Source organism: Bubalus bubalis, chromosome X (assembly GCF_019923935.1).
Source record: "Bubalus bubalis isolate 160015118507 breed Murrah chromosome X, NDDB_SH_1, whole genome shotgun sequence".
Taxonomy (NCBI): Eukaryota; Metazoa; Chordata; class Mammalia; order Artiodactyla; family Bovidae; genus Bubalus; species Bubalus bubalis.
The window spans coordinates 132,122,415-132,146,087 of record NC_059181.1 but is presented as its reverse complement, the minus strand read 5'-3'; the positions used below and the strand labels follow the sequence as shown (position 1 = coordinate 132,146,087).

At 41.6% G+C, this 23,673-nt stretch overlaps 1 protein-coding gene across 9 annotated transcripts in view; it reads left to right on the top strand.

Annotated features, from left to right (window-relative positions):
- TENM1 (teneurin transmembrane protein 1) overlaps positions 1-23,673 on the top strand; it is a 918,261-nt gene that overhangs the window by 836,385 nt on the left and 58,203 nt on the right. For all 9 annotated transcript variants that reach the window (XM_044937195.2, XM_044937198.2, XM_006065013.4 and 6 more), the window contains one exon: positions 4,926-5,080. In XM_044937195.2, coding sequence (XP_044793130.2) covers positions 4,926-5,080 — 155 coding nt within the window. The remainder of the gene's footprint in view (positions 1-4,925; positions 5,081-23,673) is intronic.

The following is a 23,673-nucleotide window of genomic DNA, read 5'->3' as shown; positions in this document are numbered from 1 at the left end:
TGTCCATGGAATTCTCCAGGCAAGAATACTGGAATGGGTAGCCATTCCCTTCTCCAGGGATGGAACCCAGGTCTCCCGCATTGCAGGCAGATTCTTTACCATCTGAGCCCCCAGGGAAGCCCATAAGGGAACTATGGTCTGTCAAGGTCTTTATGCCTCCCAAAATAATAAAGGGACTTACTGACATGGAATTCCCCTTGTCTGGATGTGCTGGTTTCCTTGGTGAACTCACCAAAACATAGATGACTTTAGAGGCATTCAGGGAAAGTTAAAATGAATCTGTAACTTCTATAGATCTTAAGGATTAATACTTCATGAAGAACATCAGGATTAATCAAAGTACATCATAAAGTCAAGCCTTAATATTAGCCTCCTGCCAAAGAATTAGCTCATCTAAAAGCAGTTTATTAAGCTGGGTTTATAAACTGTCTTGGAGAAGGCAATGGCACCCCACTCCAGTACTCTTGCCTGGAAAATCCCATGGATGGAGGAGCCTGGTAGGCTGCAGTCCATGGGGTCGCTGAGGGTCGGACATGACTGAGCAACTTCACTTTCACTTTTCACTTTCATGCATTGGAGAAGGAAATGGCAACCCACTCCAGTGTTCTTGCCTGGAGAATCCCAGGGACGGGGGAGCCTGGTGGGCTGCCGTCTATGGGGTCGCACAGAGTCGGACATGACTAAAGTGACTTAGCAGTTAGCAGTAAACTGTCTTTAGATGAGTTCACTCTTTTCCAGGAAAGTTATTGTGAGTGTGTGAGTGTGTGTGTGTGTGTGTGCATACGCATGCATGAGCACTGAAGGGATATGCTTGTTATCACAGATCTTCCTAACTTTAACATACAGTCTGAGTTTCACAGGGTCTGAATAAAGGAGAGATGGGAAAAGATAGACAAAGACTAAATTGTAGCCTAGTTTTAAAGTAATATCATGTGGTTATTTTCAAAGTAGCAAGGGAAACAGGAGTTGAACGATATGTTCTTTATCAGTGTCTGACTCTCTTTAAATGCATTATGTTATTAGATATTGATAACAGCCTAGGTGTAGAATAACCAACTCATGCCAGTTTGTCCAGGATTGTCCCACTTTGCCTCATGTGTGCATACCTGCTCAGTCACTTCAGTCACATCCGACTCTTTGCAATGCCATGGACTGTAGCCTGCCAGTCTTCTCTGTCCATGGGTATTCTCCAGGCAAGAATACTCAAGTGGGTTACAGTGCCCTCCTCCAGGGCATCTTCCCAACCCAGGTATTGAACCAGCATCTCTTATTTCTCCTGCATTCGCAGGTGAGTTCTTTACCATTAACTCCACCTGAGAAGCCTGAACCCTGCCTCAGTCCCAAGCAAACCAGGACAGCTGATCACTTTAGCCAAGGAAGGCAGTAGAAGGTGTTTTGAGACCAATTTCCAGCATGGTGAGAACTGCCACCACCACCACCAAGCAATTCTACACCAGTTGGGCGTACAACAATTTCACTCGATTCTGACACGATCTACCAGCAAATAGCATCAGATCCTACAGCTTAAGGTGTCGGTCCTGCAAGGCTGCCTCCCCACCACTTCAGAGGCCAGTCAAAAGTCCAGGTTGTCACCTGTGTTCCTGACAGAATTGCTATGGATAGGAGGGTCCAACACCTCCCTTCTTGGGTTCCATTAATTTGCTAGAGCAGGTAACAGAACTCGGAGAAACATTTTATTCATTAGATCACTTGTTCATTATAAAAAGATATAACTCAGGAACAGCCAGAGATGCATAAGGTAAGGTATGGGGAAAGAGTGAGGAGGCTTCCATGCCCTCTCTAGATGTGCCGTTCTCCCCACATCTCCATGTTCACCAACCTGGAAACTCTCCAAACCATGTCCTTTTGGGTTTTTATGGAGGCTTCATAATCAGTTCAGTTCAGTTCATTCACTCAGTCATGTCCCACTCTTTGCGCCCCCATGGACTGCAGCACTCCAGGCTTCCCTGTCCATCACCAACTCCCGGAGTTTACTCAAACTCATGTCCATTGAGTCGGTGATGCCATCCAGCCATCTTATCCTCTGTCGTCCCCTTCTCCTCCTGCCCTCAATCCTTCCCAGCATCAGGGTCTTTTCCAATGAGTCAGCTCTTCACATCAGGTGGCCAAAGTATTGGAGTTTCAGCTTCAACATCAGTCCTTCCAATGAACATTCAGGACTGATTTCCTTTAGGATGGACTGGTTGGATCTCCTTGCAGTCCAAGGGACTCGCAAGAGTCTTCTCCAACACCACAGTTCAAAAGCATCAATTCTTTGGCGCTCAGGTTTCTTTATAGTCCAACTCTCACATTCATACATGACTACTGGAAAAACCATAGCCTTGACTAGATGGACCTTTGTTGACAAAGTAATATCTCTGCTTTCTAATATGCTATCTAGGTTGGCCATAACTTTCCTTCCAAGGAGTAAGCATCTTTTTATTTCATGACTGAAGCCACCATCTGCAGGGATTTTGGAGCCCCCAAAAATAAAGTCAGCCACTGTTTCCCCATCTTTCTGCCATGAAGTGATGGGACTGGAAGCCATGACCTTTGTTTTCTGTTGAGCTTTAAGCCAACTTTTTCACTCTCCTCTTTCACTTTCATCAAGAGGCTCTTTAGTTCTTCTTCACTTTCTGCCATAAGGGTGGTGTCATCTGCATATCTGAGGTTATTGATATTTCTCCTGGCAATCTTAATTCCAGCTTGTGCTTCATCCAGCCCAGAGTTTCTCATGATGTACTCTGCATATAAGGTAAATTAGCAGGCTGACAATATACAGTCTTGACGTACTCCTTTCCCAATTTGGAACCAGTCTGTTGTTCCATGTCCAGTTCTAACTGTTGCTTCCTGACCAGCATACAGATTTCTCAAGAGGCAGGTCAGGTGGTCTGGTACTCTCATCTCTTTCAGAATTGTCCATAGTTTATTGTGATCCACACAGTCAAAGGCTTTGGCATAGTCAGTAAAGCAGAAATAGATGTTTTTCTGGAACTCTCTTGCTTTTTCCATGATCCAGCGGATGCTGGCAATTTGATCTCTGGTTCCTCTGCCTTTTCTAAAACCAGCTTGAACATCTGGAAGTTCACGGTTCACATATTGTTGAAGCCTGGCTTGGAGAATTTTGAGCATCACCTTACTAGTGTGTGAGATGAGTGCAATTGTGTGGCAGTTTGAACATTCTTTGGCATTGCCTTTCTTTGGAATTAGAATGAAAACTGACCTTTTCCAGTCCTGTGGCCACTGCTGAGTTTTCCAAATTTGCTGGCATATTGAGTGCAGCACTTGCACAGCATCATCTTTCAGGATTTGAAATAGCTCAACTGGAATTCCATCACCTCCACTAGCTTTGTTCATAGTGATGCATTCTAAGGCCCACTTGACTTCACATTCCAGGATGTCTGGCTCTAGGTGAATGATCACACTATCGTGATTATCTGGGTCATGAAGATCTTTTTTGTACAGTTCTTCTGTGTATTCTTGCCACCTCTTCTTAATATCTTCTGCTTCTGTTAGGTCCATACCATTTCTGTCCTTTATCGAGCCCATCTTTGCATGAAATGTTCCCTTGGTATCTCTAATTTTCTTGAAGAGATCTCTAGTCTTTCCCATTCTGTTGTTTTCCTCTATTTCTTTCCAATGATCACTAAGGAAGGCTTTCTTATCTTTCCTTGCTATTCTTTGGAACTCTGCATTCAGATGGGTATATCTTTCCTTTTCTCCTTTGCTTTTGGCTTCTCTTCTTTGCACAGCTATTTTTAAGCTATTTGGCTTTTTATGGAGACTTCATAATCATAGTTGATTAAATTATTGACCATTGGCATGTGAACTCAATCTCTAGCCCCTAGGTCAGGAGGGGGCCTTCAAAGTCTTCCACTGAGCTTTCTTCCTTGACTCATGGTATAGCCCCTCTGTTAGGTCTCCAGTAACATGCTCAGATAAGAGCACCCTGTGGCAACCATCAGTACTATGAAACACTTGCTGGACAGCTGTCGTTTATGGAAGCAGAGACCTGAGTCCTCGGAGACTGGTCGCATTTCTCTCACTACGGGAAATTCTAAGAGTTTTAGGAGCTCTGTGCTAGAAAAGGGAACAGAGACCAAAATTTCCTTATTATATAAATCACAATCTCACAGGCAGATAATCTTTTCCATATTTTACCAAAGAGGAGGCTGAAATTTTCCAAGACGAAGGACTCAAAGTCACACAACAGTTGTAAGTGGTGCATTCAGTATTAGAACCCAAGCCTTCTAACTGCCTTTATATAGTTTCCAAGAAACCAGACTTTAATTAACACAGTGTGTAAAACTACTGTGAGAATTTTATTGACTTTTATGTTTTCTAGAAGCTTAAACATTCCTTTTGTGACACCATAATTTTGCTCTCCAGCCCCCTCTTAACAGATAATACAGAAAAAAAGAAAAAACTCAGCCCAGTTTATCAGAATTATTACAGACTCCGCCAGCTGACTGTGAATTGATGAAAATAATTTTAGTGCTTTCCAAGTCAGTTATTTCTAACGTAGCTATGAAAATAAGCAGTGGCCTATGCATCTGCACTCTGAAAGCAGTGTAACCTACACTGCCTCCTGTTTTTTCCCATCTGTCTTAAAGAGGAATTTCTTTTTTCTGTTTGTGGGGCTGAGCAAGTATCAGGAGAGTGAGTGGCAATGTAAACCTGGACAATGAAATGATGAGAGCTGGCTTGATCTCCACGTGTTACACTTTGTCCTTTCTTTTCAATACACGAAGAAGTGAATGTGTGTCCACACAAACCTCTCCCATTACTGTCTTGTGTGTCTTAGCAAAATTGAACCCATATGTCTTTAAAATGCCTTTTCATTTCGATGGCTTCTTTGAACATACTGATCTTGGTGCAAATGTGGCCCTTTGGACTACTAATGCCCATTTGCTCTTCCCCAACAGGCATCACAGTCGATAGGCACGGATTCATTTACTTTGTGGATGGGACCATGATTCGGAGAATTGATGAGAATGCTGTGATCACGACCGTCATTGGCTCAAACGGTCTGACTTCCACACAGCCACTGAGCTGTGACTCAGGAATGGACATCACTCAGGTAGGCACCACTGGTTTTCAAGCGCTATCACCATTTGGCATCATGGAAATGGATAACAATTTTCTCATACAGAAATTAGGTAGAAAGGAAGCCTGGCGTATCCGTTATAACACCAGATAGCAGAAGTTTCTCTTGATGTAAGTGACTTTCTTCCTCCTCTGAAAAACTCCAATTGAGAGAAAAGGGAAAACTAGGATGGGAGTAATGCTAGGCGGAATGCTGGCGTGAAAAGTAAAGTCCAAGTCTGAACCAACTAGAGGATAAGACCAATTTCATTTATTGAATTATTTTCCAAGATATCTAATTTTATTCTTTTTGAATAATACAGTAACTCCCATTTGGAAAAGCACTGATTACTAAAGTCTTTAGAAATCTTTTTTAATGAATATATGAGCATGACTTCTTATTCATGTGTATGTAAATAGCTGTTTCTAGGGCATTATTTTTCTTTTTTAAGTAAAAGCAACATTCCCTCTGAGATCTATTTTACATTTATTTAGGAAAGCTTTTTTGCCAATGAGAATAAAAGGGAAATTCAGTGTAGTTCCCATCTGAGTCCAAAATTCTGATTTTACAAGAATTCTAGAAAATCAGGATTAGACAGGTAGAGATTACAGAGCATATAGCACAGTCCCTGCACCTTGTGAATGACTGTCTTAGTTTGCAGACACAAGAGGTTGGTGTGTTAAATGAGGGAAATAGACTAGACACTCATCAAAGGAACTTTCAAACTAACTTCCATGAATCTATGACTCTGATGAAGTAGATTACTTATCTTCTCATATGGATTAAAATAGAAGTTGAGAGTTTTAGAATTGGTGTATCAGAAAGAATGGTTTTGACTGTAAGTGATCAGACAAAGTGATTTCAACAAGAAGGTTTCATTAACTCACATCGTGAGATGAGCAGAAGTAGGCAAAGATGCCAGCAGATCACGTTGTGTCACATTGACCAGAATTAAATCACTGGCAGAGGGGAAACAGGTTTCCAAAATGGATTCAGACCCTCTGGAACTGGGGCAGCCTCCCTGAGCGTATTGCTACCTAATTCTAGAACCCAAATCAGGGTTCTGTTAGCAAGGAATGAAGGACTGCTGTTTGGTAGGCAACCAGCCATAGTCTCCATAGTTAGGGTACCCCTGCCTCACCCCAGTAACTCAGAAAATAGTCAGAGTCAACTACAAAAAATAAAATAAGAATTGGAAGGCCTGGAAAGGTGACAAAAGGAATGGACTATCTTTGAGATACAAGTGGATCAGGCTATCCTGGAGCAACGTAACTTTCCATGATGCAAAATCCTGCAGGAGGCAAACAAGGGGAGCCATTTATGGCCATGAGGAAGGTTGTGAATGTGTTTATATGGAGGAGAGGGATGAAAGAGAGAAGGTGCACGTATATGATTCACTTGTGGGATATTTTTTACTTAAAATAGAACACAGTATTGCAATCAGTCAGCTGTAGACAATCTATCTGTTTCTGTGTGGCAAAGTTATGCTGAAAAGAGAGTTCTTTGTCTACATAGAGCAAGCACAGGATCGTCATCACCACGAGAAAGGTTCTTTTCCACATAACAATTCACAAGCCATAATTGCCACCGTAAAAGCTACCTCACCCCTTTCAGACTGTAGCCCACTGAACAGGAATCTGGTAACCAGGAGACAGACTTACAGTTTCTCTATGGCACTTCACCCCAAGTCTCAATTTCCCTGAAAGGAACCCCTGACTCCCCCCTTCCCTTTTCCTTACATAACCTCAGCATGAGAAAAACAGTTGGGTTTTTGGGGGGGGTGTGGGAGATGGAGAGTTGAGTGGGGTAGGAGGGGGTAGATGCTAGAAACCAACAGGACAGCCTAGGAGAGAAATCAGGCTTCATGGGACTTCCCTGGTAGTCCAGTGGTTATGGCTTCATGTTTCCAATGCAGGGGACACAGGTTTGATTCCTGCTCAGGAAACTAAGATCCTGCATGCTGCATGGTGGTCAAAAAAAGAAATCAGGCTTCATGTCCAAATTATTTAGCTGCTATCTCCACTGCTGTCCATCACTTCCTGTGGTGGCCTTCACACACCCTAAAGAGTAACTAGCATCTTTCTTCTTAGGCTGGCGCAAGACAGTCAGGCCAGACTGATTTCTCCTTAAGTGTCCACAGTATAACCTTCCATTTTTATTAGGGGCCTGCTTTTCAGGGTCCCAGTCCTTCTGTCTGGAATTTCCACTGTTGGTCCAAATCCCCTTTTCCACTCTCCTTACACCTTACCTCTTCATGGACCCCTCCCTAACAGTCCTAATCCTGACTGTGGTCTCATTCCTTTCCTGAAATTTAACATCACTACATTTACTGTATAATCTGCTCTCTGTTGCCAAGCTGTGTATCCAACTGTAAAGAACTGTATGTAAAGTTCTTTAGACAAGCACGGTAAGTGCTCAGCAGGCACAGTTAACATACATACCAATACCAAAGAGATACTATGATGCAACAAGCTTGAAGGAGTAGTGAGAGATGAAGCTGGAGGGTAAGTGGGGATAATGTGGTAAATGACCATATAAGCATGATCGTGTTCCAGTTTTATCCAGTGGACAATGGGGAGCCAATGACAGCATTAAGCAAGAAAATGTATTTTTAAGATAGTCTTAAACATGAAAATTCTTTTTTTAAACTTTTATTGGAATATAGTTGATTTACAATGTTGTGCTAATTTCAGGTGTACAGCAGAATGAATCAGTTACACATATACATATGTCCACTCTTTAAAATTCTTTTCCCACTATAGGTCATTACTGGGTTTTGAGTAGAGTTCCCTTTGCTATACAGTAAGGCCTTATTATTTACACACACACACACACACACACACACACACACACATATACACACCGGAGAAGGCAATGGCACCCCACTCCAGTACTCTTGCCTGGAAAATCCCATGGAGGGAGGAGCCTGGTAGGCTGCAGTCCATGGGGTCGATAAGAGTCGGACAGGACTGAGTGATTTCACTTTCACGCATTGGAAAAGGAAATGGCAACCCACTCCAGTGTTCTTGCCTGGAGAATCCCAGGGAAGGGGGAGCCTGGTGGGCTGCCGTTTATGGGGTTGCACAAAGTCGGACATGACTGAAGCGACTTAGCAGCAGCAGCATACACACAAACACACACATTATATATATTTTTTTTATATGTGTGTGTGTGTGTGAATGTGCACACTAAGTCACTTGAGTCATGTCGGACTCTTTGCGACCTCATGGACCACAGCCCACCAGGCTACTCTGTTCATGGGATTCTCCAGGCAAGAATACTGGAGTGGGTTGCCATTTCCTCTTCCAGGGGATGGTCCCAGACCAGGGATCGAACCCATGTGTCTTATGTCTCCTGCATTGGCAGGTGGGTTCTTTACCACTAGCGTCACCTGGCGGGATTATCAGCTTAATCACATAGTAAGAGCAAATAAAGGATTGAGTGAGATCTTCCAGGGAGGGGATGTAAGGATAAAAAAAGAGAGAGAGAGAGAGAGAGAAGGCTTCAGACCAAATTCCAGCCATATCAATATTCAAGAAAAGGCTAAGGAATAGGAACCCACAAAAAGGAAACTGAAATAAAAAGACATGACAAGTAAGAGGAAAACAAGGAAAGTGTGTGGTCAAAAAACCCAGGGAAGTGAGCTTTTCAAAAAGGGGAACGATTAATATCAAATTCTGCTTATAGGTCACTAAAATTAGGTATTTTTTTTTAAGAAGCCATTTGGTTTGACGGCAGTTGTGACTCTGATAAGAGTGCCTTTGGTAGAGTGCTAATTAATTGGAGTTGGATGGCAGTGTTAGAGTGGGAGGTGAGGAAATGAAGAAAGTGAAAATAGATCACTCTTTTGAGATGTTGGGCTCGTAAGAGGAGGATTTGGCATCGAAACAAACCAGCTCCCAGGTGCGTGCAAGTAAGAACCCAGGTGCGGTACAGGTAGACAAAAGCTGCAAGACACTGAAGGAAATCCTCTGGGTCAGAGTGTCGACCAGGAGGAAGCCAGCATGTGGCACAGCTCATCCTTTGTGGCCAGAGCCTCCCCTGTCTGACAGGGGTGGCAGATCGGGGGCTTAGGTTTAGCGTGACTTTACTTAAGCACATGGGCTGTGTTGAGCTGGAGGGAAGAAAGCTGAGTAGGGAGCTTCATAACACCTTCCAAGAGGAAAGCCCCAGTTGTTTATAGTAGTACTTACAGTGATCCAGCTGAGCTTACACAGTTCTCAGTTTTATATTTCAGTAAATCAAAATATATTGATGGGTGAGGGTGGAGACAGATGTCTAAATGAGAGCACACAGATTCTGCTGACAGGCACAGGCAGGAGAGAAAAGAGAGGCCTGACTGCAGCATGAAGATTTGAATCAGACCTCATGAAGAGCTTACTGATTCTAAGACTATGTGGCAGCATCATACATTATCGAAAGACTTTATAGAATCACCACCTTTAGAAACTTTTAAGGCAAATGTTGGATAGCAATCATCTATGAACACTTGGAATACAGACCTCTCTGGATTCAGGAAGATGGATCAGCTGTTTTCTGAAGATCCTTTACAACATCTTGAATGTTTCTCTACAGAAATATAACCCAAATGCAAAGTTCCTTGTTACTTTTCCTATATTTCAAAACCAAAAGGTCCTGGGACTTAACCCTGGAAGTCCAGTGGTTAAGATCCATGCTTTCACTGCCCGGAGCCCAGTTTCAATCCCTGGTTGGTGAACTAAGATCCCACAAAAAAGAAAAAGGTCCCCAACAAGGGCAGTCCCATTCATGCTAGCAGAGTACCTCTGGAATCTAAGAGGTGATGCGTTGGTCTTCTGTACTTCTCTGAGACAAACCTGAGCCCCTAGAAAGAATCAATCCTCAGAAGATAATGAATGTCCTCCCTCTAGTAATTCTAATAATACCTGCTACCACTTACTGAGAACTTACTATGTGCCAGGAACTATGCTAAGCATCTTATTCACACTGTTCCATTTTGTCTCCACCAGCCTTAGGAGGTAGGTGTAATTATCCCCCATCTACAGAGAAGAAAACTAGTAGTCAGAATGATGACGTATTGTATAAGAGCACAGAGTTATTAAGTGATACAGCCAAGATCTGAGCACAAGCTTTCTGATTCCCATGTGCAGTTTCCCCACTTCTACATTTTCAGTGACAACTGGAGATGACCAGATATCATTGTATTTAGTGGGTGACAAATGTCATTTGGTTGAGGAAGATGCTGTTTATTTAGTGGCACTTTAGGCAATAGTTTAATAAAATCTAATCATCTCAAGAAATGGAATTTGCTTTGACAATAAAATCAGCCATTTGTTCAAAATCAATATCCTTTTTCTGATTTACTGAAATGCGAAACTGAACTCTCAGTATAAACTCTGAAGCATAACTGCCCATTGTAAGCACTGCTATAAACAACCAGGCCTTTCACTTCAGGAGATGAGTTGATTATGAAGAGATCAGGCTCTTTATTTCCATTGCTGCTGCTGAATCATCTAGCTCTGGTAACTCACTTGCATCTCGTGCCTGACTAGAACGGAATTGGGAGTTAGACCAAGTCTCTTGGTGCGATAACAAATTTGAGAGTTGATTTGCTCCTTGGATCCAGCCTAATGCTCTCCCCCAAACCAACCCAAGAGAAGATACACAGGCAATGTAGGCCTCTTGTAGGCAGATAATCCTCTTTACCCACTGTCCATAATGTGCACACTTTGAGGCGTTTGAGTATCCAGGATGTAACCAGTCCTCTCTGTATGCTTGTTGGATCATCTTCATACTACAGAGTGGTTCCCCAAAGCACTTACTTGTCTGATGGGCCTAACAAGTGGAAGGAGGTTCATGCTTCATGGTTATGAAAGAAGAACAGTATCTGGTTCTTTGGAGGAACCAACCTTGACCCCACACATTCAATCTATTGAGCTAATCTACTGGGAATTCTCCTCCTCTCCCCAGTCATTCGCTCCAGAATATTCCAACAATTCAGTAATAGTGAGATTATTGTGATATTATTAATAGAATATTAAGCCAGCCTCTCCTCAAATGCCTCTTGGGATAGGAAACTCTTTCTCCATCGAATGTCTCTGACTGATGGAAACCTCTTCTGGGATCCCTTTAACATTAACTTTTTAATCTTCCTTTAATTTTCACCATCTAGCCTTTACTGCAACTCTTTAGGCCTTGTGGTATGAATTTAATCTGTCTTCTAGGAAATAAATATATTTTTGAACCAAGTACTATGCTTAGTGCTTTCATATATATTATCTTCTTTAATCCTCATGGCAATTTGTCACGAGAAGTATTATGTTCCTCTATTTTTAATCAACACGAAAAGCAAGGTTCAGAGGAGTTGAGAAACTTAGTGAAGGTCATACAACCGATCAGTGGCAGAGTTAAAATTTGAACCTGGTCGACCTGATTCCAAAGTTCACATTTTTTTCACCAAACTACTATATCAAACCACTTTTTCCACCTGACAACCTTCTCAATGCATGTGATCAACTCTCTCAGACCTCCTAAGTCACATCCCTGGTTCATTGAACAACACTTCACTTGCCACAGTATTGTTTCCTTCACCATTCTCCTCTCTCTTCTCTGAATGTGCTCACATTTAACTATATCTCTTTGCAAGTGAGGCTTCCAGAAATGAATAAAATAATCCAGATGTGCTCTGACTCAGTCCGAGGTAAAATGGTGACTGTCACAACCCTTTTTCTCTACTCTCTGTTTCTGTTCATTTTGCCTGGGGGTTTTCAGAAGGTTTTGGCAAAGAGCATTTACTTCAAACAAAAGAAGTCCCCATTTATAAAACTGATGCCAACAGCAGATTCAAACAAGTAGTATCCTAGAACCTTCTCTATTCAAACTCACTCCCATACAGTGGGACTTTGTATGGCGACCCCAAAGTCACTTTTGACAAATGTTAGGGAAATAAAGAGCACAGGTTAAGAAACCACAGTCAAAGCTGTGTTGGATTTTTGGTCACTTTTGACATACGTTGTGATTATAGAGGGACTTCCCAGATGGCACAATGGTAAAGAATCTACCTGCCAATGCAGAAGACTTAGGAAACGTGGGTTTGATCCCTGAGTTGGGAAAGTACCCTGGAGAAAGAAATAGCAACCCACTTCATTGTTCTTGCCTGGAAAATTCCATGGACAGAGGAGCCTGGTGGGTGGGCTACAGTCCTTGGGGTTGCAAAGAGTTGGGCATGACTGAGCATGCATGCAAACACATGATTATAGAGGACTAAAAATTCACATGTCTCTCATCCCCATCTCCTCACCCTGTACTTACAAATTTGATTATTTGCTTGTTTTGACTGTAAACCCTCACTGATAATTATATTTTACACTATTGTTCAGGATATAAATTGAAATAAAAATTTCAGGAAATAATACTTACTTTTACTACACATGCATCATAATACAGGATCTTATGTTAGTTTGTATTCAATTCCAGCTCATTAGATTCAGTCCTCATCTTTGTTTTCTGCTACCATCCAATATCTTCACTACCCTTCCTCGCCTTGTGTCACCTATAGATTTGAATGCTTTCTGTGTCTTCATCCATGATGAAATGTATGGATAGATAGACCAAGGAAATTGTGGCACCATTTGACTAGTTATCTCTTAGATTGTGAACCCATCTGTTTGAACTATCACCTGTAGGGTATAATTCATAGTAGATCAGGAAATCAATATGATGGCCTATGACTAGTTCTTAAGAAAAATAAAATATAACAAAAAAATTCAGAGTGCATCATTTATGGTAAGTGTAAGTAAATATTGTTTCATAAAACTTATTTCAATTGTATATCCTGAACAATAGTGTAAAATATAATTCTTACTGAGGTCATAGTCAAAACAAGCTTGAAAGCCACGACCCTCACCCATATTTCCCCTAACTTGTCCACAAAGGTATCATGAGAAACCTTACCAAGTTGGTAACTCTATTTAAAAGGAAATAAGAGGACTTCCCTGGTCATCCAGTGGTTGAGAATCCACCTGCCAATGCAGGGGACGCAGGTTCAATTCCTGGCCCAGAAAGATTCCACATGCTGCAGGGCAACTAAGCCCATGAGCCACAGCTACTGAGCCCATGTGCTCTAGAGCCCAAGCTCCACAGTAGGAGAGGCCACCAGGAGAGGCCCCACAATGAGAACCGAGCACCACAACTGGAGCACAACTAGGGAAAGCTTGCATGCAGCAGCAAAGACCCAGCACAGTCAAAAATGAATTGGTTTTTTAAAAAAAGCAACTTTATAAAAAAAAAGAGAGAGAGAGAGAGAGGAAATTAGAATCCCTTGACATAATTTGTTTTGAGTCATAGTATCCAAAAACACCACTTCCTCATCTAAGAACTAAGAAAAAAACTGTTTAATAATGCTTTCCTAAAGCAACATCCTTGGAAGGAAAGTTATGACCAACCTAGATAGCATATTAAAAAGCAGAGATATTACTTTGCCAACAAAGGTCCGTCTAGTCAAGGCTGTGGTTTTTCCTGTGGTCATGTATGGATGTGAGAGTTGGACTATGAAGAAAGCTGAGCACCGAAGAATTGATGCTTTTGAACTGTGGTGCTGGAGAAGACTCTTGAGAGTCCTTTGGAGTGCAAGGAGATCCAACCAGTCCATCCTAAAGGAGACCAGTCCTGGGTGTTCATTGGAAGGACTGATGCTGAAGCTGAAACTCCAATACTTTGGCCACCTCATGTGAAGAGTTGACTCATTGGAAAAGACCCTGATGCTGGGAGGGATTGGGGGCAGGAAGAGAAGGGGATGACAGAGGATGAGATTGCTGGATGGCATCACTGACTCGATGCACATGAGTTTGGGTGAACTCCAGGAGTTGGTGATGGACAGGGAGGCCTGGCGTGCTGCAGTTCATGGGGTCGCAAAGAGTCAGACATGACTGAGTGACTGAACTGAACTGAACTGAACTGAAAGCAACATCAGGTCCCCTCCTTGCAGTTTGTGGAGCCCATCTTTGGATTCTTCTTGAAGTCAGACCTATGTGTAATGACCTGTAATCTTCCAGCACACCTTCTACTGCCCAGTATTACTCAATAATCATAAAAACTTGTTCTAAAAACTCATTTGCAAGTTCTAAGAGGTAACTCTTTCTGTCCAGAAAAACTTGAACTCATTTAAAGAATTGAAAGAATTTGATGTCTTTCCACAGTCCCTGCACCCATCTTGGACTTTAGGAACTTAGAATCAGTGTTCTTTGTGGCCATTCTCTTTAACAAAGAAAGCAAAACTTACCTCTCTCTCATCCGTCAGCATTATACCACCTGCCCCAAGCCTCAAAACTTTGCCTCCCTGGTAGTCTTCAGCTCTCTATGTGCCTGAAAAAAACGTATTTTCTATTTTTCTTTCAATTTTTTTTTGCAAGTTTCAGATAAACTAACCACAGCTGGATAGAAGGGAATCATAAAGCCTCCTCTTCAAAATCTACATGTCAATTCAATTTTGTACAAGTGGATTCAGCATTTTCTGTTATTTGAAAAACTACATATAATAACATGGAGGCATGAAAAGTTACAGCAATCCAGGGAGAACAAAGAAAAGAAACAGTAGGTTTAGTACAGAAAAGGCACCTTCTTTCCCCTTTTTAAACTCTTGCCTAATATCTCTCATTGTCTCTTCTTCAGTCCCCTGCCAACCCTTTCATGTCTACAGAATAGCCTTCATCACCCTGAGTGATACAGATGATATTGAAACTCAAGTTCTTCAGGGGTTACTTGGCTTTCTTTGTGCACTTCCATCACTCTCCATGTGCACACTGAAAGAGAACAGAATTAGATCTTTGGAATGAAGGCCATTATAAGTGAAATTCCCTACAGGGACAGACTTCTGAATTTTGTGAAGCTCCGTAGGGAATCAAGAAAAATCTGAATTATAATAAGTTTGCTTGAATAAAGGGATTTCCCAGGGGAGGGAAAAAAGAAAGTTTATTTTAAAAGTTCTTGCCACCAGAGATGAAAATCTCACCACCTCCACCCCCAACACACCCTCCCAATGATTCAATGACTATAGAACCTATCTTAGAGCCAAGAAAAAGTCTGTGGCCATGCTGCAGAGAAAATAGACCAGGGACATGTAGTAAAAGGAAGGAGCAGTGCTTCAGATAAACGGCAACACAGGGAAGATGTAAGCAAGTTTTCTGAAACATATATAAGCACCTCTGTCCAGAGCCAGCAAGACCAGTGGGCAGCAGAGACAGCTGGGTGGGAATAAAAGAGAGGTGACCAAATAGATAAGAGAAGTTTAGGGAATAGAGAATGGCTCAAAGGGTAGATTAACAAGGCCCAGGATGTAGTTGGCCAAAAACTTCATTCAGGTTTTTCCAGCACACCTTACCCAAATGAACTTTTTGGCCAAACCAATAAAATGAAACCACTATTTGCTAGCCCTTGTGCCAACCATTTACTTCATCATATTTGGTTATGGTTAGTTTAAAAAGTACATCAACCACTTTTTGTGTGTGGCCACACCATGTGATATGTGGGATCATAGTTCCTTCAACAGGGATCAAACGTGTGTCCCCTGCAGTGGAAGCAGGGAGTGTTAACCACTGGACTGCCAGGGAAGTTCCTGAATCAACCACTTCTATAGTGGCCACCAACTAATGGGCTGGATGGCATTAAAACTCATATCAGGATCATGAAAATCTGGTGCATACATCCAAGGGAATATTATATAGCCTTTAAAAAGGAGGAAACCTTGTCACATCCTACAATATGGATGAACCTTGAGGACATGCAAAATGAAACAAGCCAGTCACAAAAAGACAAATACTGTGTGAGTCCACTCATATGAAATATCTAAAGTAATAAAAAAAATCATAGGAACAGAAAGTAGTAATGTGGATACCAGGGGAATGAGGAGAGGAAATTAAAGTTTAGAGTGTCCTTATTGCAAGATGAAAAAGCTCTAGAGATATGTTGCACAAAAATATGAATATATCTAACACAACTGAACTGTGTTTAAGCATGATTAAGATAGTAAACTTAATGTTATGTGTAGGGGATGTTATAATAATAATGATAAACTCATACCAACCAAACCTCCGATGGATTTTCTCACTTTCTTTCCCTATTCTCATGCCTGGACAGCATAAGAAGTGCAGCAGTCTTACTGATCAGCCATTGGCTGTTGCAGCAGTCCAGATGTAAACATCTTAAATCAGCAATGTTCTGCTCTATTCACTTGAGCCACATGCACCCTGTCAATCCATGTCAGTCATAGCCAGTCCCTCCCATAGATCCAAAGGCTCATGCTATGAATGTAGAAATGGGGGGAGGGGGGTAGTGCTATCCTCTACAGTAAAGAGGGAGCCCAGTCTACACCAATCATTAGCCACACTGTTCTCGAAGAGCTCAATATATCAATAACTTTAAATGTGAAAGTATTTAGAGAGTGATGACTATTGAATAAAAATGAGCAAACTTCTTGTCAGATGCATTTATAAGGGATTCCTTGGTGGCTCAGTGGTAAAGAGACTGCCTACCAATGCAGGAGACAGGTTCAATCCCTGATCTGGGAAGATCCCACACGCCGAGGAGCAACTAAGCCCGTGAGCCACAACTACTGAGCGTGTGCTCTAGAGCCCAGGAGCCACAACTACTGTGCCCATGTGCCTCAACTACTGAAGCCCTTGCACTTTAGAGCCTGTGCTCCACAAGAGAAGCCACCCCAATGAGAAACCTGCACACCGCAACTAGAGAGTAGCCCGCGGGCAACAACAAAGACCAGCATAGACAAAAATAAATACATAAAATTATTTTTAAAAAACACGTTTATAACCTTGGAACAATCATTCACATCTTCAAGAGTACTAGGGGATATTTTACTAAAGTTCTCTGGACGATTCCCTAACCACCGACTTCCCTTTGCCTACGGGAGCATGTCTAGTAGAAAGAACATAGACAGTCCCAGGTGTGAGTCCAGATTCTGCCATTTATTAGCAGTGCAATCTCAAGCAAGTTACTTAAGGTCTCTGTGTCTGCGCTTCCTCAACATTAGGAAGTGAGATAAAACCCTGCCTTGTCTCCTAAGGCTATTGGGGTAGTTAAACAAGAAAACAAATATGAAAGAACTTTGTTTTTGGAAAGGCACTTGCAATTGTAAAATGTTGGTCTTGATCCGAAGTGAAGAGAGAGGTCATATGGCATTACATGTAACCTTGGGTTTTATATTTCCCTTTGCACCATCAGTTAGGTGAGTGGAAAGGTTTCACAACCCTCCATCTATACCGCAATCAAATTATGCTATCACACAGCATGAGATGACAGTTAATGTTAATGTTGTTCAGATTCTGATTTGACAGAATCAAACAGCACTAAGAACCATTTTTTTTAAAAAAAAAAAGTTGACTGTAGGAGTCCCTAGAGGCTTTTCATATTACTCACCTATAAAGGAATGATCCATTAGCATTTGTGGCTGAAAATCACATAATAGTGCAAAATAAACAATGTTTTTAGTTGCCATCTCTATATTTGAAGAAGAGAACATCTATTTTTGAATCATTTATTCTGTTGTCCTCTGAAATATGGCAATATATTTTTAAAAATTAAATTGTCTTTGTCTACTTCTTGACCCCAAAGAAGTTGCTGTCATTTCAGATTCTGTCATTTCAGATTCAGCACTACACTTGGAAAACAGACAGTAGAATTTTAAAGCCAGTTAATTATTCCTCCTTATGAAGGCTAATTCAATAAATGACCCAATTGTTGATTAAGTAACATCGCTTTTTTTTATATATATAAAAGCACTTGGAAAGTATGAACTGCTTTACAAATATAAGGGATGATGTAAGGTGTTAATTGGCATCTTCAGGAAATATTTTCTGTTGATTCATCATGCACTTGTTAAATGGGAGGACACAAGAACAAAATAAGTCTGCAAGGTCATTCTTCTGATTTTGTAGTATCTGTGGTTTTCAGTCGCTAATTTAAATGCATTCCTGGATAATGTTATTTATTGCTCACTCAGTCCAAAGCTACTCTCCTTGCTCTGTCCAATGCAGGAAAACACCTTCTGAAACTGCAAAAAGAGACTTTTCTCTAATCCTTTAATACAGGGTGCAAGAGACAAAATCAGGCCTCAAGGGTAGACTCTCCTTCATAATAAAAGTTCATATTAGAAGTCAGTAAAGTAGACTGTGTGGGAACACAGACCACATGGATTTGGGTCCCAGCTCCACCACTTGCTGGATGTGTCCCTCTGGGGGAAATTCTGTACCTGTCAGTGGGGATGATAATGATGTTTTTCTCTATAAGAAAGTTGTGAGGACTAAATGAGATAATATATTTTAAAAAGATCACTTACTTAGCAGGACTTCCCCAGCGATCCAGTGATTACAACTCTGCCTTCCAATGCAGGGGATGTGGGTTTGATCCCTGGTCAGGAAACTATCCCACATGCCTCAGAACACAGCCAAAAAAAAATCACTTAGCAAAGTACGTGACTCATAAGTGCTCAATGAATTAGCAGGAGGAGAAACAGCAGCAGCACTAGTTGTAGTATTTGACCTTCCATTCACAGAATAGAAAATTGAACAGATAATTTACAGAACCAAGATTTTTTCAAAGGGCCAAGAAGTTTGGAACTGCTATAGAAATTGTATAATCTTCCCTTTTGTCCTTTGTACATAGGTGTACCTTCTCAGAGAGCCATGCAAATACTTGTAGATGAGTTTGATGGCCTGTAGCAAGCATATGCTCCAGAGATGGCTCTTAATCTGCTGTGACCTTCACAGAATGTTTTATCTGCCTAATGCTGATATGAAAAGCTCTATCTAGATCACTTAAAGCACGTTTACGCTAGTCATTGAATGGTCCCCCAAATCCTTCATTCCCTTTCTACTTTCAAGAAGGGTCTCACTGACTGTGGAGCTAAGGTTGGGATGTAGTATGACTTTTATACATCTGTGACTTTGAGATGTAGAGATTTTAGATCAGGAGGTAAAAGAGCAGCTCATTCAGTGGATGGCCATTCTACGTGGGTCAATTTCGCACAAAAAATGTAATATGAAAGTACATAAGTAGGAAGACATAGTTTATCTAGGTCAACACGAAGGATAAGACTCTCCCAAGACAAAAGAAAGGCCCCCAGGTAAGTGGAAAATCAAAAAGAAAGAAGTTATGAGGCTGATATGTTCATAATAAGAAAGACAGCAGTGTCCTAGGATTTTTGAAGCAAGCTTAGTCTGTGAGTTGCTTTGTCTTTTTTTTTAAATCAAGATATTCAGGTTCCAAAGCATGTCAATCAATTTGAAAAATTCAAATGTGTAAAAACCCAAATTTAACAAAATTATAAACTGAGAGAAGCTTTACAGTAAAATTCTCCACAGAGTTCCTTTAAATATCAATCATTTCCCTTCTCCAAATTCATTCAAACTCTTTTTTTTAAAAACTGCACTTTAAGTCTCTTAGGTAAAATCACAATCGGGGTAGAATAAGCTATTACCCGAGATATTTGCATTATTGCTCCCTCCAAAGTGAACACGTGGTTGTTTACATAAGAAGTAAAGAACAGCAGGCCAACATCTTCAACTCCAGCACAGCCAAATTCTGCTGAAATGTCTGCACACAAGCAAATAGCCAGAGTTGTCAGAGCCCTTAAAATAAAAGTCAAGTACCGTGCTCAATGCTATATCGAAAACATAATTTATCCCATAAATAAAACTCCCTCAGCAGTGTCCTCTTTCCACACAAAGGACAATGGCATGTTAGCTCTTATTAAAACTATTAAGCACCAGAGGGAAAGCATCTTCAAAATTCAGAGAGAGTCACAAGATGCAAAGCTTGCAAACTACTTTTGAACCACTCAGTCTTACACACATTTTGCCTGGCAGGCGCCATGACCTGAAATAAACCTGAAACTCTCTAAGATGCAGAAATATTTGGTTGGCAAATTCAGTGGTGAGCATCTAGAGCTTATATGGCCAACACCTTGGACTGAGTCCCAATGTGAGCCTATTGGCCTATCTTGCAAACTTTATCTTTAAAAGTAGACTTACTGTCTATTAACTTTGGGAGGGGAAGTGCCTGAATCAGTGCCAACACATCTTTATTAAATGGAAGCACAATTCAAAGAGAAAGTTCTATTGGCTGTCATCAGTAGCGTCATCCTTTCATGCAAAAGTTAGTATATTTGCAAAAGTGAACACGTGAGGTTATAAAACAAGGGTCCCCAACATCCGAGATCTAATGCCTGATGATCTGAGGTGGAGCTGATGTCATAATAATAGAAATAAATGCACAATGAATGTAATGTGCTTGAATCATCCAGAAACCATCCCCCTCCCTGCAGTCCATGGGAAAATTGTTCTCCATGAAACCAGTCCCCGGTGCCAAAATGACTGGGAACGACTGGTATAATACACTTACAAAGAGGCCACACCTGCTGAGAGATGTTTTTCTTGAGATGCATCAGCCAACTAGGTGTGCATTTGGTCCACCTCAGAATACATTCCCATTCCAAATCAAGGGGGAAAGGATTCTGAAGGAACAATCCCAATTTCTGACAAGGATACAGCAAGAGAGAATATAAAAGATATTTAGTAGTAAATGCCCAATGTATTATTATTTATAAGTAAATTCTAAGCACACAGGAAATATTGTCATGGACCCACTTTATGAACCATTCAGTACGAACTGTGTCTTCAAAAGACGTATGGGAGAGTAGAATGATCCACCATGAAATCATCCTCAAAAATCACAAGAGTGAGAAGCTTTTCAACAACAAGGGCATCAACATGGCAGTTCCAGAGAGTCAGAGAAGCCCTGGTTAAAGTCAGTCACAACCAACTTCATTAAAGTCCACACACGGTGGGTTTATTTTATGTAGATATTTTCTGGAAATGGCAGGTTCACAGACCAATAGATAAACCAAGGATGCTAGTGACTAATAAATTCTCTCAGTACCAGAGTCTTTGCTGGTTCTGGTTCAATTTTACTAGTTTTCTATGACCAGTGTCCTGCAGTGGGTATTGTTCTTCCTCTGTCCTTGTATATGGGTTGATGCTGTGAATATCACTAAAGATCCAGTCAGAAAAACAGAAAGCACAGTAGTCATTTTAACAGAAAGAAATTGAATAGAGGGAATGGGCTGCACAGGCATTAGGGGGTTGCAAAACAAGAGAGAGAATACCTGCAGCCACCACCTCTAGGGCTGTGGAAACAGAGGAAGGGGTTGAAATGGTCAGAACCAAGAGGGCTACGTGTGTGCGTGCCAAGTCATTTCAGTCATGTCTGACTCTTTGCAACCCCATGGATTGTAGCCCACCAGGCTCCTCTCTCCATGGTATTCTCCAGGCAAGAATACTAGATGGGGGAGGACTTGATCCATTGAAGTGGTACCTACTCCTCTGAGAAGAGGATGCCACTGCTTTGGGCTGCTTCTGGTCGCTCTGAGGGAGTGTGACGAGGCTGATGTGAGTATGGAAAGTGCAGCCAGTTACTGCCGCTCAGTAGGAAGGGCTACAGTTACAGCAACACTGACAGGAACAGAAAACAAACAGGAAGAAAGGAGTCCCTTCCCCCTCCTCTAGCCTCCCAGAATCCCTTTAGCTCCCACATTGGCAGGATCTCTCAAAAAGCCAGCTGGGAAAAAAAGAAAAGAAAAGAAATGTAGTTTGCAGGGTCCCAACCCCAGGATCACAGAGCAGTGCCTTTAAAGGGGTGAGTCTGGGGCTGCAAGCTGATAGCTCGCTAACTAACTAGCACACTGTGCAATGAGGTGTTAGATTTCCATGTCGTTGTTCCTGCTGGAGTCACTCAGATGTGGCTACAGTTTCGAGGAAACATTAATTAGAGTGGTCTGTTTGCCACAGAGGATTTCATCATTGCTGGGAATCCATAAGAAGCCGTTATGGGGAGACCTCAACCAGAGCTGCTCAATGTGTTTGCGAGAGTGACTGACTCCCCTCTTGTTGAAGCTCGGGTCATCGCTATTTTTTGCTTTTGTTCAGGCTCAACTTTGTAGCCTGTCTGCTTCCTTAAATGATTCTGTACACATGGTAAGCGGTCAGGTGGCCAGTCTCCAGAGTTCTGGAAGCATGAGCCTGAGCTGGGCCATCTGTTGAAGACGTGCTGTTTTGTATTACACACAGGGAAGTGGTGGGCAAAACCCGGAAGCGCACTGGAGGCCTAATGAAAATAAGACCAGTTAAATCTTCCCTCTAAATGTTCATTAGGCCATCTGTTCTTATTAGTGTCCTTATCATTTGGAAACATTACTGAGTTAAGATGAGACACAATCTGTGGAATTCTAGTCTAACTTGAAATGAACTTTTGAGTAGAGCAATCATGACTTGTGATATTTCTCTTCCCCTTTAGAACCCTGCCCACTTCTAAACATCGCCATGGTGAAATTTTTTAATAGTTCCTTCCTGAAATATTATACCGGAAAGCAGGGTTAGCAGTAGCTACAGAAATGAAAACATAATCTCCGAGTGGCTGATCAATGAAATCAGGCCATTTCATAAAAGCCATGCAGTCATACTTCTGGCCTGTAAATTGCTTTAGGTGCCAAAGGGAATTGGAAGCTTGGTCTATCCTGTCGAGCCAATACTATAATATTAACAACCTGCAACAGACACATTTCTGCAAGTGCTCAACAGGAAGAAATGCTACAGAATGATTCCAGGGGCTTCTTCAAAGTCCCTGGGTCCTACAGGTAGGCAAAGCCTTGGCTCTCAGGAGGATGTAAGCCCTACCTCCACTGTATGAAGACCTATGGCGGTCTTCTCCTTTAAATTCTCTCCGAATGCATGGTCTTATCACCTGGTCTCACGGGGGATTTCATGTTACCTTGGACTGTTCTCTGGTTGTCTCCCCTTCAATATGTGTATCTCCCACAGTGCTGAATATATAGTGGGAATTTAAGATGAAAAAGTGAAAGCATTAGTCGCGCAGTGTCCAACTCTTTGTAACCCCATGGACTGTAGCCCGCCAGGCTCCTCTATCCATGGGATTTCCCAGGCAAGAATACTGGAGTGGATAGCCATTCCCTTCTCCAGGGAATCTTCCCAACCTACGGATTGAACCCAGGTCTCCTGCACTGCAGGGCAGATTCTTTACCATCTGAGCCACCAGGGAATTTAAGATACATATAGGGAATTCCCTGACAATCCAGTGGTTAAGACTTTGCCTTCCAATGCGAACTGACTTCCAATGTCAGTTTGATCCCTGGTGGAGGAGCTAAGATCCCACATGCCTCACAGTCAAGCAACCAAAGCATAAAACAGAAGCCATATTGTGATAGATTCAATAAAGCCTTTAAAAGTGGTCCATATCCCAAAAAGTTATTTTTTGATAACAACAACGACAAAAGAAATACATATAAAATTGAACTGAAATAGAAACTCACACACACACACACACACACACAAAAAAAACGGTAAAGCTTTCACATTCCTCTCCCCACTCACAGAAGTGCTGAAGGGGTTAAGTTCTTTGACTCTAATGATAAAACCCAAGAAACAGAGAGATACAAATAGTAAATTGGCAAGTAGCATCATGTACAATATGTTCTTGTTACAATAACAATCAAATTTACAAACAAATTAGCTGTGGAGTCTGAA